Genomic DNA, 15,477 nt, shown 5'->3' with positions numbered 1-15,477 from the left:
GATTTGTAAAAGCCTACTTGGATTATCATTCTTTGATGACTTGATGAATTTTCCAGAAGGTCTTTTACTATGTAACTATAATTCTGTAAATTTATTTAGCCTCTGGGAAGATGTATTTGTTCATTCATTTATTCATGCATACCACTCAAACCACACATATTTCTGTCTCAGAAACATTCTAGGCACTCATTTTAATTTGGTTTCATAAACAATATAGTACTGGATAACTGATTGCTAAGAAAAAGATTCTTAACTAGTTGTAACCAATTATAATTTGTAACCAATTACAAATATTGACATTATTTGTAATTATTATTTAAGTGCCTTTTATTTTTCCCCTTAAAAGGGCCAGATGGTCATGTGACTAAATATGATTTGAATTGGCTGGTGAAAAACAGCTATGAAGGGCAGAAACAAAAAGTCATCCAGCCTAGAATACTATGGAATGCTGAAATCTACCAGCAAGCCCAAGTTCCATCTGTAGATTGCCAGAGCTTCTTAGAAACCAACGAGGGACTGAAGAAGTTTCTGCAAAACTTTCTGCTCTATGGAATTGCATTTGTAGAAAATGTCCCTCCCACTCAAGAGCACACAGAGAAGTTGGCAGAAAGGATCAGCTTAATCAGGTAATTCATTTCTTTCCAAAAATCCACAGTACTATAATTAATTTCCAGAGCATGAGCACCAATAAATAAATATAACAGGTATGGTCACCCTTGTTTTCAATCCAGAATATTTTGTAGCATGAATAAGGGGACTCCCACTTGCAGTGCTTTATTTGAAGTCTGGATTTCTAATCTCTAAATACACTTACATGTAAAATATAATGATGACTACAGAGTCGTTGGTAATATGTTTCTAATCCAGTGATCCCAAGTGACAGGTATTATTGTACACTGGAAAAAAACACTGACTGTAAGGAGAACTGGATAGTAGTCTGAGTTCTACCATCAAGTAGTTGTGTGACCATAGGCATATCCATTACACACACACACTCGACCCCCGCTGTCCTCTATTTTCCCATCTGTTCAATTTGACCTTCTGGGATTCCTATGGCTTGATTCAGAGACTGACTGTTAATAACACTGCCTTAGAAGGCTATATAGCATTCAGCCAGCACATTCCCATGCATTATTAGTAATCCTGATCAGTGTGTTTTGTCCCCGTTTTGCTGATGAGGCACTGACACTCAAATATACCAAGTGTCTTGCCCAGGAGCACTCTACTAGTAAACAATAGAACTTGAATTCAAATAGCCCAGGTTTCCTAATCTTAAATACATTGTTCTTTTCATTACCATTCCACACTTCTGGGTGGTATATAGATTAATATTCTATAGTATTAAGTGTGATGTCAACCTACTTTATTATAATTGGTACTTTCCTTTTACTTAATAAGATCCAGATATAGCTCATTTTGTAGTAGATAGTATGCTGGGTCTTCTGCCCTATGCTGGTAGAGCATAATTAACAGCATCTGTGAGCCCTCAGTTTGAATCACAGTTTGAGAATTTTCAAGTGAAAGAAACTGTGCTGGTAAGCAATAAATTGAGAGAGCTTTAGGGATGATAGTTCAAAAGGAAGAGCATTTCCTATTTGAATTTCAAGGGTTCAGAAAATAAGATGAACTTTGAAAGCTAAAGAATTAAAGTGACCTTTAGTCAGATTTGAGCCCACCAGGAAAATAATTACAAAATCAAAATATATGATGTATACTTCAAGGAGAGGCACAACAACAATGGTACAGCAAGTCTCACCAAATGCTAACAGAAACTATCCTGTTCTCTTTTCCTTATTCCTCCATGTCCAAAAGATGAGTGAGGATCTACATTAATCACTTCTGTGTCTTATAAAGAATATGAGAACTCTTCAGTCATCCTTGCAAATTGGATTATACCAAATACTAGGAAATGACCACCATTATTGAAAAAATGGTACTAATGAAAGACAACAGCTATAAAAATAGTAAATAAAGTTAAAAAAATCACTTCTAGAAGCAGCTACATCATCTTTTTCTGTGAAAGAATGGTGAGCATAGAAAAGAACCTTGAATTCATGAAGGCTATGAAAACTGGGCACATAATCAGAGTGAGATAATTCTCTAAGCTTTCATAATACAATATGATACTTCCACAGTTTTCTCCCCAATTTTCTAGAATGTTAATAAATGACAGAATTGTCAAGACTAGCGTGTTCAACTGTTTCACCTTATGAAACACTTGAATTTCACCTTATGGATGAAATTCTGGAACCAAAAAAATCTATTGTTATTTGTGAGTAACTAAAGAAGGTATTGGAAAGAGTTTTGAAAGACAAGAATGAACATTTCAGATAGCTAACAGGTCTTTCTTTATTTCATCTAACAGAGAAACCATTTATGGGAGGATGTGGTATTTCACTTCAGACTTCTCCAGAGGTGACACTGCATACACCAAGCTAGCTCTGGATCGGCACACTGACACTACCTATTTTCAAGAGCCCTGTGGGTAGGTGGATTCGATTTTTACAGTGTAAGGTCTTTATATGTGATAGTCTTGAGTGGTTTCTTAATTATTTTCCATTTTATTTGAACCAAGATCGTATCTGCTGCTGGGGATTTGTATGACTTTCTTTCTCTTCCCCTAGAAACATGATCATTTTGAAATACCTTAACTCAGATTTTAGATTCTGTATTAGGCCATTCTTGCATTGCTATAAATAAATACCTGAGACTGGGTAATTTATTAAAAAAAGAGATTTAATTGTCTCATGGTTCTGCAAGCTATACAGAAAGCATAACAGCATCTGCTTCTGGGGAGGCCTCAGGGAACTTCCAATCATGGTGGAAGGTGAGTGGGGAGCAAACAGTTCACATGGCAAAAACAGGAGCAAGTGAGAGAGAGTCATGGAGGAGGTGCCACACACTTTTAAACAGCCAGCTGTCACAGGAACTCACTCACTATCTGAAGACAGCATCAAGCCATGAGGGATCCACCTCTATGACCCAAACACTTCCCACCAGGCCTTACTTCCAGCATTGGAGATTACAATTCAACATGAGATTTTGGTGGGGATAAATATTCAAACTATATCAGACTCCTAGGAATAAAATATTTTTAAGTGATGGAAAATTCATCTTACTATATAAATGGAGTCCTAATTTTGTTAATTATTAAAATGTAATTTTACATTTTTCAAAGTAATTATAAATTATCCCCCAAAAAAGTATTGCCTAACCATTAGTTTTGAAATTTGTACAGATTTCTTGCATTTAGTTATTAACATATTGGAAAAGTGTCGTCATGCAAACACAGCTGCTTTGAGTATGGCATTAAGAAGAATTTGAATCTGATTTACAAGAAGTTGGAGAGGAGGAATGATGGAAGAATAACTTTTTCACATGGAATAAGATGCTTTTGAGCCAAAGATGATACATACTATACTCAATTTTCCTACCATTTGCTCCTCAGTAGAGGCACCTCTGTGGTTATTCTGTTGTTGTTCATCTCGCTTCTGCATATAGATGAGAAGCTTGAGACACAAAGATATGAGTAAAATGAGTGCACATAGATTTATGGAGACTATATGAGGATGATAATATGCAATCGCTCATGGTTACACTGATTTCCTTTAAGGGTTTGTAACTTAAGAATGTTTGATTCAGGGAAGGAAGAACAAAGCAGCTTTTAGATATCCTGCTCAATGTTACCAATATATGGAGAGATCAACAGCCCTGCATCCTCATTCTAGTGGATACAGAAGGAAAAAAGAGGAAATGGGATAAGAAGCAGCTGTACAGGGGTTGAGGTTCAAATACTGACTAGCTCTTCCCTTTATGACCAACACCAGAGATAAACAACTGTTGGTGGCTTCAATTTAATTGTTTGTAATCAATGGCAAGGACCAAGTAGATTAGCAGTGTGGTAATAGCAGTTAAGAGTTCAGGCTATGTCATCAACCAGACCCAGATTTGCATCCCAGCCTGAACATGTATTAAATTTGTGATCTTGGACAAGTAACTTAATTTCTCTGTGCTTCAGTTTCCTCATCTGTAAAATGGGACTAGTAATAAAACCTATCCATTAGCATTGCTAAGGAATTAAATTATATGATCATACTGCCTGACACAAACTAAGTGTTCAATAAATATTAGGTATAATTTTCATCATTTTATTCATTTTAATCACCATCTTCATTGTTATATGCTTTGCTCTCTCTAAAGCTACCTTTGCTCTGGATCTCATCCTTTCCAGCTTCCTGGGGATTTCTCTCTCCTCTATCTTCAGCCTTTCCATACCTATTGACTCCTTCCTATCAGCCTCCCATATCTTAATTCTCTATTTTTGTACTTCCTTGGACTCTACCTCTGTCTAGCTACAGCCATGTTTTTCTCTTCCACTTCATGGCTAAGATTATTAAAAGAATAATAGCTACATTCAATATATTTTCATTCTCACTTCCCATTTACTCCTCAAACCCATAGGCATCTAGTTTTCCCAACCCACCCCTCACCGCAATTAAACTTACTCTCTCTAACATCAGCAGCAACTAACTAATTGTGATATCCAGTGTGTACTGTCATCTTACTTGACTCCTGAGACATACTGTTAACCACTACTAAGTTTCTTAAATATTCCTTCTTTCCTAGTTTCCCTCCTATATATCTGACCATTTTTCCTTAGCCTCCTTTGCTGACTTCTTTTGTCTATTTCCTAAATATTATCCTTCCTCAAGGTTTTCTCCTTATCCCTCTTTTCTTACCTGAAATGATCTCCCCAAATGACCTCTTCCATGCTCTTGGCTTTAGCTATCACTTGTAACAAAATCCACCTCTCTTCCTTAAACATCTTAACTGGTAACTAAAAAACCCTGACCTAGAAGTTTCACAGAAATTTCAATATAGCCAGGCTTACCTTTCTCTTTTTAATTGTATTTATATTACATTAGATTGTCCTTGATTTTACTCTATCTTTTTGTTTATTTCTTATTTTAATTTGCTGTTTACTTTTTCTTAGTTTTGCTTATTTGACTAAATTACTATTAATTTTATTTCCCCTCATTAATTTGAAAATTCTACCTTAGTTTTCCGGTCAATTAATAGTCACCTTACCTTTCCCTGTTAACATATTCAGACATATATGATTAGCTGTTCTAACATGCCTCTAAACTGGACTCCTTCCTCAACCTCTCATACTTCCTCATTATCATTCAATAGCATATTTGCCTGTAATCTCAGTCTTAGTGAACAACATTATCATTTTTCAGGTGCCCAAGCAAGAAACCTGGAGTTATTCTAGATTCTTGCCTGTCCTTCAGTTATCAAATTCTGCTACTTCTACCTCAGTATCTCTCAGGCGTGTCTTCTTCTCTATAATGCCCCTTTCTGAGTTCAAGCTCTCAATATTTTTCTTTACTATTTCAGTTATTCAAGTTGTCTTCCAAGTTTTTTTGTCACACTGCTTCTCACCAGTCCATGTTCCACACTATCAACATAATGGACTCTTTAAAATATTGATATGGTCGTAGAGTTTCACAGTTTAAAATCATTTTGTGGTACTCTGTGCTGTGCCAATAGGAACTTCTTACTCTCTTCCTTAAATATACCTTGTTTTACATTGGTATCTTTGGTCATACTTTCTCTCTGCCTGGAATGCCTTCTCCTCATCTCAAATCTCCTTCTTCTCCAATTTTTGCTCATTCTTTAAGATTAGTCAAAACAATTTCCATTCTCCAAAACATTTCTTTATACAACACCCCACTAGAACAGATCGCTCCTTTGTTTATGACCCCACTATATCTTGTATGCAACTTTATTATAGTACCTATCATATTTTATTTGGTATTTATTTACTTTATCTCTTCTTACTAGACTATGAGCTTCTTGAAAATATAGGTTATATATTATTCATGCCTGTATTCCCAGGGCCCAGCACATATAAGCTTCAATATATGTTAGATATGTTTAGAAGAAACCTCTAGTGGCATTAATATTTCAAAACACAAAAAAGTACAACTGCCTATGAGGGGAAAACAATTAGGAAATGAGATTTCCAATTAGGAAATGAAAAGAAAAGGACAAGTAGGTTCAGTAATCATTTTATATATAATTTCTAGAATTTTGATATGTTCTCTCTTCCACTGAACAGAAGAATTTTCTTTTCTCTCTTTAGCATTCAAGTGTTTCATTGTCTTAAACATGAAGGAACTGGTGGCAGGACACTGCTAGTAGATGGATTCTATGCAGCAGAACAGGTACTTCAAAAGGCACCTGAGGAATTTGAACTCCTCAGTAAAGTGCCATTGAAGCATGAATATATTGAAGATGTTGGAGAATGTCACAACCACATGATTGGGGTTGGTCCAGTGTTAAATATCTACCCATGGAATAAAGAGCTGTATTTGATCAGGTAAGTATCAAAGAACTATCCCCAATTGTAATATGTTTGCCAAAGGTTAGCCTTCTAATGTAACAAAAATCCCTAAGATTCTTATATCTGCTACATTTTAATCTTGCTATTCCATAGCTTTTTATTATCAAACAGTTTGTATTCTTCTTATAATTCCCATGGAATAATAAATAGCCATCAACCAAAGAATACTAGATTTATTTTGGAGGTGGGGTCAAATATTAGAGGTAGTATTTTTTAAATGAAACATTATTAAAATGAAAAACAGTTATTAAATTATCCTCAGTGACCAAACAGCTAGGTTTCCCAACAACATTTATGTCTCTAGCCCAGATTTATGCAAAGCTCTTCACCAGTGTATTCAATTGACTACTGATATCACAACTTGCATATTTTGTAGAATATAAAACATATCATATTCAAACCTGAATTCATCACTTCTACTCATTTTAAACCTACTTCTCCACTTGTTTTCCCATTTTCATTGAATGGCACCACCGTCCACTAAGTTTCCTAAGCCATAAACATCATATTTAATTTTTCCCTCTCCCTTATATTACATAACCAGTCTTATCAACTCAACCTCCTATATTTTTCTCCAACTATCCCCTGCTTTCTATCTACAATGCCTCTTCTTGCAGTGAGACTACTCTTCTGTCCCATGGCTAAAGTTATAACTGATGTCCTTGCTTCCACCATGAGCCCTCTTCTATTAATTTCTCATGCTGTAGCTAGAACATCCTTTCTGAAATACAAGTCTTATCTTTTGCTCCCATTTTAAGATCCTTCTAAACCTCCCCAGTGTCTTTCAGAGAAAGACTAGAGTCCTTCCTTATGGCTTTTAAGGTTCTGTATGATCTGATCCCTTCTTCCTCTTCTAGCATATGATTCATGTTTTCCATACATTCTGCCCTAGCTATACCAAACTACTTTGGGTTTCTGGAGCCAATTATTTTGCATCTTGCAGCCAAGCTTTTTACTATGCTTTTTTTTTGCAGATGGATTACCCCTCCTGCTTCTGCTTATTCCAAGCAAACTGTTACTGTGCATTAATTCAGTTTACTCAGCAAATATTCCATGAGCATCTACCAAGAGAGATGCTCTGTTCTGACACTGGAGATGAAACTGTAAGCACAACAGACAAAAATTCCTGGCCCTCTTGGAATTCTCATTATAGAGACAAGAGAGAGTAATTAAAAATAAATAAGCAAATATGTAATATATCAAATGGTGATAAGTACTAGGGAAAAACAAAAGAGCAGGGAAAGAGATACGGGGTGAAGAGGCAGGGTGAAGATAGCAGCAAAACTTGACATACTACAAAGAGTACAGGCTTTGTAATCAGAAGGAGTTCAGTGTGAAATCCTGACTGCCACTTATTGATTTTGGCCTTGGACAAGTCACTTAACCTGCTAGTCATGAGTTTCCAGTTACAATAATAATACCTTCTGTGCCCACTTGTTGTGAAGATAAAAATAAATTGTTATCCTTACCTTTACCCCTGGCTTGTAGTAGGAACTGTGTAAATATTAATTTACTTCCCTCGGATAAGTTCCTCTGGGAAACTCTCGCTCTGTTACCTCTCATATATCTAAGTGCCTAAAACAATGAGTAGTAACTCATTATTTTCCCAACATTTTATTATGAATATTTCTAAACATATAGAAAAGTTGAAAACATTTAACATAGAAAACCCATAGACTTACATCTAGATTCTACCATTAAGATATTTCTATACTTGCTTTATCACCAATCTTCCCATCTATCCATTCATCAGTTAATCTTATTTTCAGTGAATTTTAAAGTATAATACATTGCAGATATCAGTACATATCTCCCTAAAATACTTCAACATTTGTATCATTAAGTAGCATACAATATTTGCTTACAGCTTTTTTAAAGTTACAATATATATGTACTGATGTTTAAAATATTAAATATACACTCACTGAGTTTTGACAAATACATATACCTATGTAACCCAAACCCTTATCAAGATATAAAATATTACTATCACTACAGAAAATACTCTTATACTCCTGCACATACATCTCAGAGGAACCCATAGTTTGAATTATTTTTTTACCACTATAGATTAGATTTTTTGCCTGTTCTGTTTATTTCTTCTTTTATAAATAGGCACCTGGACTCTTTCCAGTTTCAGGTAATTATGAATAAAGTTCCTATGAACATTCATGTAAAAGTGTTTTTTTGGTATGTTTTCATTTTCATTTCACTAAGGTAGATACCTAGGAGTGGAACTGCTGGGTCATAGAGTAGGTGAGTGCTTAGTTTCATAAACAACTGCAACAAGTTTTACCAAAGTAGTTGTACTATTTTACACCGTCATCAACAATGTATGAATTGTAGCTGCTCAAAGGACATGCCACAGTCTTTTAAACAACCAGCTCTTGCATGAATTCAGAGGGAGAACTCACTCATTACTATGAGAGCGGCACCAAACCACCCATGAGGGACCTGCCCCAATGATAAAAACACCTCCCACCAGGGCCCTACGAAAACTTGCTTGCTCTTTGCTTTGTTTGCTTATAATAGTCATTCCAGCGGCTATGAAGTGGTATCCTACGGCGATTTTTTTTCCATTTTAAAAATGGATTTAGAGGGTACAAGTGCAGATTTCTTACATGCATATATTGCATCGTAGTGGAGTCTGGGCTTTTAGTGTACCATTCACCTGAATAGTGAACATTGCACCCAACAGGTAATTTTTCAACCCTTGTCAGCTTCCCACCCTCCACCTTTTGTAGTCTCCAATGTCTATTATTCTATATGTCCATGTGTACCCATTGTTAAGCTCTCACTTACAAGTGAGAATACGTGATATTTGACTTTCTGTTTCTGAATTACTTTACTTAAGATAATGTACTCCAGTTCCACTCATGTTACTGTGGAACACATGACTTCATTATTTTTTATGGCTGCATAGTATTCCATGTATATGTAAAATGTAGATGGGTAGATGCCCAGTAGTGAGATTGCTGGATCAAATGGTAGTTCTATTTTTAGTTCTTTGTGAAATCTCCATACTTTTTTCCATAAATGTTGTGATAATTTACATTCCCACTAACAGTGCATAAGCATTACTTTTTTCTCCACATCCTCACCAACATCTGTTGCTTTTTGATTTTTAAATAATAGCTATTCTGACTGGTGTAAGATAGTATTGTGTGGTTTTAATTTGCATTTCTCTGATAATTAGTGATATTGAGCATCTTTTACATGTTTGTTGGCCACTTGTATGTCTTTCAAAAAACACCCATTCATGGCCCTTTGCCTACTTTTTAATGGCGTTACTTGTTTTTTTGTTTTTTCTTTTTTTTCTTGTTGAGTTGTTGGAGTTTCTTGCAGATTCTGGATATTAGCCTTTGTTAGATACATAATTTGGAAATATTTTTTCTCATTAGGTAGGTTTACTCTGTTGATTGTTTCTTTTGCTGTGTGGAAGGTTTTTAGCTTAACTGAGTCCCATCTGTTTATTTTTGTTTGTGTTGCATTTGCTTTGGAGGACCTGGTCATAAATTCTTTGCCTAAGCCAGGCCAATGTCCAGAAGAATTTTTCCTACAGGAAAAATTTCTTACAGGATTTTACAGTTTCATGTCTAAAATATAAATCTTTAATCCATCTCGAGTTAATTCATGTATATGGTGAGAGATAGGGGTCCAGTTTCATTCTTCTGCATATGGCTAGCCCGTTTTCCTAGCACCATATATTGAATAGGGTATTCTTTCCCTATTGTTTAATTTCGTCGATGTTACAGAAGATCAGTTGTTAATAGGTACTTTATTTCTGGGTTCACTATTCTGTTCCATTGGTCTATATGTCTATTTTTATACCAATATCATGATGTTTTGGTTGCTATAGCCTTGTAGTATAATTCAAAGTCAGAATGTAATACTTCAAGCTTTGTTCTTTTTGCTTAGGATTGGTTTGGCTATTCAGTCTCTTCTTTGGGTTTCATATGAATTTTATGTTTTTTTAATTATGTGAAAAAATGTGTTGGTAATTTGATAGAGATTGCATTAAATCTGTAAATTGCTGTGAGCGGTGTGGTCATTTTAATAATATTGATTCTTTTGATCCATGAGCATGGGATGCTTTTTCATTTATTTGTGTCATACACAATCTTTTCATCAGTGTTTTGTAGTTCCTCTTGTAGAGATCTTTCACCTCCTCGATTAAACGTATTCCCAGGTGTTTTATTTTTTGTGGCTGTTGTAAATGGGTTCTTCATTTGGTTCTTAGCTTGAATGATATTGGTGTAGAGAAATGCTACTGTGCTTTGTACATTGATTTTGTGTCCTGAAACTTTACTGAAGTTCTTTATCAAGTCTAGGAGTCTTCTGGAAGGGTCTTTAGGAGTTTTATTGTACATTATTTGGGGTTTTCAACATAATGGGGTATTTTTTCTCCCTTATAATATGTATGCCTTTCACTTCTCTCTCTCTCTGCTTGCGTGTGTGTGTGTGTGTGTGTGTGTGTGTGTGTGTGCACGTGTTATTGCACTAGCTGGGACTTCCAGGACTAACAGTGAATAGTAGTGGCGAGAAAGGACATCCTTGACTTATTTTTGATTTTAGGGGAAAATTACTCAGTGGTTCACTGTAGGTTTTCCATGGATACCCTTTTTTAGAATAAGGAAATTTCCTTCTATTCCTAACATGTTGGGAATTTTATCATTAATTAATATTGAATTTTGTTGAATGCCTTTTCTGCACTTATTCATACGATCATCTGATGTTTCTTATTTAGTATGACAATATAATAAAATACATTGATTGATTTTTGAATGTTGAACCAACTTTGAATACCTGGGATAAACTCCACTTGATCTTGATGTATTATTATCTTTTTGATACATTGCTAGAGGTGATTGGCTAATATCTTAGTAAGAATATTTGTACCTATGTTTATGTGAGATATTGCTATTTAGTTTTTTTCTTGTAATATCTTTGTCTGAGTTTGGTATTAGGATGATGCTATCCTCATAATATGAGTGGGGTCATTTTCTCTCCTTAATTTTCTGAAAGAGACTGTAAAATTTGTATTACATCTTACTTAAATGTTGGATAGAATTCATGAGTGAAATTGTCTGGCCTGGAGTTCTCTTTTTTGAAAAGTTTTAAATTACAGATTCAGTTTCTTTAATAGATGTCAGGCTATTCAGATTATCTACTTTTCTTTGAATTAGTTTTTTTTATCATGTGTGTTTAAGAAATTGGTTCATATAAGTTATCAAATATATAGGCATAGATTGATTGTAGTATTCCCCCTCTTATTCTTTTAGTGAGAACATTCAAAATCATCTCTTCTATCTATTTTGAACTATACAGCATATTATTGTTGACTATTGTCACCCTCCTCCTATCTAATTATAACTGTAACTTTGTACCCAATGACCAACCTCTTCCCATCTCTCCTTCCCTCCTCCCCTCCCCTGCCTCTGGTAACCACTGTTCTAATTTCTACCTCTATAACATCAGCTTTTAAATTTATATTTATTTTATTTTTTTATTTTTGTGGTTACATAATAGGTGTATATATTTATGGGTTACACGAGATGTTCTAATATAGGTATGCAGTATGTAATAATCACATCAGGGTAAATGGGGTATCCATCACCTCAAGCATTTATCTTTGTATTACAAACAACCAAATTATGCTCTTTTGGTTATTTTAGAAGTACGATTAAATTATTTTTTTACTGTAGTCTCCCTGTTGTGCTAGCAAATACTAGGCCTTATTCATTCTTTCTGTTTTTTGTACCCATTAACCTTCCCCATTTCCTCCCCACATTCCCACTAACCTTCCCAGCCTCCCTTCTACTCTCTATCTTCATTTCAATTACTTAATTTTTAGCTCACACAAATAAGTGAGAACATGCAAAGTTTGTCTTTCTGTGCCTGGCTTATTTCCCCTAATGTAATGTCCTACAGGCTTATCCATGTTGTCACACATGACAGGATCTCATTATTTTTTATGGCTGAATAGTACTCCATTGTGCATATGCACCACATTTTCTTTATCCATTCATCTGTTGATGGACACTTAGGTTGATTCCATATCTTGGCTATTGTGAATAGTGCTGCAATAAACATGGGTGTGTTAGTCAAGGTTTTCCAGAGAGACAGAAACGATAGGATGTATGAGAGAGGATTTATGAGGTGTAATTGGTTCAGCTGATTATAGAGGTGGAGAAGTCCCACAATAGGCAATCTGCAAGCTGGAGAACCGAAGAAGCTGGTAGCATGATTCACTCCAAGTCTGGAAGCCTCAGAACTAGGGAAGCTGACAGTACAGACCCCAGTCTGAGGCCAAAGGCCTAAGAGCCCACAGGAGGCTGTTGATGCAAGTCCCAGAGTGCAAAAGTGGAAGAAACTGCAGTCTGATGCCCAAGGGCAGGAGGAGGAAAGGCATCTGGCTCCAGAAGGGAGATAGAATGAGCAGACACAGAGAGTTCTTCCTCTTCTGCCTATTTGTCCCAACCAGGCTCCCAGCTAATAGGACAGTGCCTGCCCACATTGAAAGTGGATCTTAAGTGTTGCAGTCTACCGTCTCACACACCAAGCTCCCCTGGAAGCACCCTCACAGACACACCCAGGGAACAATGCTTCAACAGCCATGTTGGCATCCCTCAGTCCAGTCAAGCTGACCCGTAAACTGAACCATCACAATGAGAGTGCAGGTATCTCTCCAACATACTGATTTCATTTCCTTTTAATATACCCAGTAGTGAGTGCTTTGGATCATATGCTAGTTCTATTTTTAGTTTTTTGAGGAACCTCAGTACTGTTGTCCATATTGCCTATACTAGTTTACTTTCCCATCAACAATGTATAAGGTTTCCCCTTCTACACATCTTCACCAGCATTTGTTGTTTCTTTAACATAAAGAGTATAAAATCACTTTATTGGAAAGTTTAATCGGTCACAAATGAACAGCATTTTTGAGCACTAAACAGAGGATTAAAATTATTTCCAAACACTAGAGAAAATTATTGAAAATTCTAATGTTTTAGGCTTAAAGTATCATTACCTTCATGAAAGCAAAAATCCTATAGATGATATTTTCTAATATATATATATATATATATATTCTAAGTACTATGAAATTATAATAGAAATCATCAATTAAAGTGTAACAAATAAGTAATATCTAACCACGGGCAAATTTATTTTAAGATCACTTTATTATATTTTATTTTATTGAATTTTAATTTAAAAATTTTTAATTATTATGGGTAAATAATAGTTGCATATATTTATGGAGTGCATGTGATGTTTTGATACAGGCATACAATATGTAATGATCAAATCAGGATAATTGGGGTATCTATCATTTCAAGCCTTTATTATTTCTTTGTGTTGGGAACACTCCAATTCTACTCTCTTAGTTATTTTTAAATATACAATAAGTTATTGTTAACTATAGTTGCCCTATTGTGCTGCCAAATACTAGATCTTATTCATTCTCTCTGTGTTTGTACATATTAGCCATCCTGACTTTCAGCCTATTTTTTGTCTTTTTAATGATAGCCTTTGTAACTGGGGTGAGGTGATATTGTGGTTTTGATTTGCATTTCCCTAACGATTAGTGATACGGAGCGTTTAAAAATATACCCATTTGCCATTTGTCTGCCTTCTTTTGAGAAATGTCTATTCAGAACTTTTGTCCATTTTTAAGGGATTATGTCTTTTTTGGTTATTGAGTTTGAGCTCCTTATATATTCTGGGCATTAATCTCTTGTAGATGCATAGTTTGCAAACATTTTCTCACATTCTGCGAGTTACCTCTTCACTCCATTGATTGATTGTTTCTTAGAAATTTTCAAATTACAATACACTGTTATTAACTATAGTCACCATGTTGAAAAATAGATCACTTGACCTTATTCCTCTGATCTAAAATTATGTATCCTTTGAGCAGCATATCCCCAACCACTACTCCACAACCCACCAGCCTCTGGTACCCACCATTCTGCTCTCTATTTCTATGATATCAACTTTTTTTTTTCATTACACATATGAGTGAGATCATGCAGTACTGATATTTCTGTGCCTGGCTTATTTTCACTTAATGTTCTCCAGGTTCATCCATGTTGTCACAAATGACAGGACTTTCTTCTTTTTCAAGGATGAATAGTATTCCACTTTTTATACATACCACATTTTCTGTATATACTCTCCCATGTATTCTGCCTAGATTGATTTTATATCTTGGCTACTGTGAATATTTCTGCAAAGAACGTGGAAGATATCTCTCAGACATACTGATTTCATTTCCTTTGGGTATACACCCAGTGGTGAGATTGCCGGATGATGTAGTAGTTCTGCTTTTAGTTTTTTTTTTTTAGAAACCTCCATATTGTTTTCCATAATGGCTGTACTAATTCACATTCCCACCAACAGTGTGCAAGGGTTCACTTATCTCCACATCCTCATCAACATTGTTATCTTTTGTCCTTTTAATAATAGCCATCCTAAGGAGTATGAGGTGATATCTCGTGGTGGTTTTAATTTGAATTTATCTGATTATTAGTGATGTTGAGCACTTTTTCATATACCTGTTGGCCATTTGTATGTCTTCTTTTGAGAAATGTCGATCCAGATCCTTTTCCCATTTTTAAATCACGTTATTTGTTTTCTTACTATTGAGTTGTTTGAGTTCCTCAAATATTTTAGATATTAACCCCTTATCAGACGTATAGTTTGCAAATACTTTCTCCCATTCTGCAGGTTGTCTCTTCATTCTTTTGTTTCCTTTGCTGTGCCAGAAGCTTTTCAGTTTGATGTAATTTCATTTACCTATTTTTTCTTCTGTTGCTTATACTTTTGGATCATATCCAAAAAGTAATTGTATAGACGAATATCATAGAGTTATACCATATGTTTTCTTCTAGTAGATTTATGGTGTCAGGTCTTACATGTAAGTGTTTAATCCATTTTTAGTTGATTTTTGTATATGTTGTAATAAAAGGGTCTAATTTCATTCTTCTGCATGCGGACATCCAGTTTTCCCAGCACTGTTTATTGAATGTATAAGAGTTCTTTTCTCTCCACATACTTGCCAACAT

The 15,477-nt window shown here is 35.1% G+C and overlaps 1 protein-coding gene across 9 annotated transcripts in view; it reads left to right on the top strand.

Moving 5' to 3' along the window:
- TMLHE (trimethyllysine hydroxylase, epsilon) overlaps positions 1–15,477 on the top strand; it is a 105,075-nt gene that overhangs the window by 82,737 nt on the left and 6,861 nt on the right. For 5 of the 9 annotated variants that reach the window (XM_065538320.2, XM_065538318.2, XM_065538319.2 and 2 more), the window contains 3 exons: positions 347–626; positions 2,366–2,485; positions 6,149–6,385. In XM_065538320.2, coding sequence (XP_065394392.1) covers positions 347–626; positions 2,366–2,485; positions 6,149–6,385 — 637 coding nt within the window. Of the gene's footprint in view, positions 1–346; positions 627–2,365; positions 2,486–6,148; positions 6,386–7,383; positions 8,589–15,477 lie in introns of those variants that run through there. The other 4 variants (XR_012430161.1, XR_012430162.1, XM_005595062.4 and 1 more) reach the window with 2 other exon arrangements.

This window comes from Macaca fascicularis, chromosome X, assembly GCF_037993035.2.
Source record: "Macaca fascicularis isolate 582-1 chromosome X, T2T-MFA8v1.1".
In the NCBI taxonomy this organism is placed as follows: domain Eukaryota; kingdom Metazoa; phylum Chordata; class Mammalia; order Primates; family Cercopithecidae; genus Macaca; species Macaca fascicularis.
Note: the sequence above shows the minus strand (reverse complement) of the source record. Positions and strands in the feature narration are given on the sequence as shown.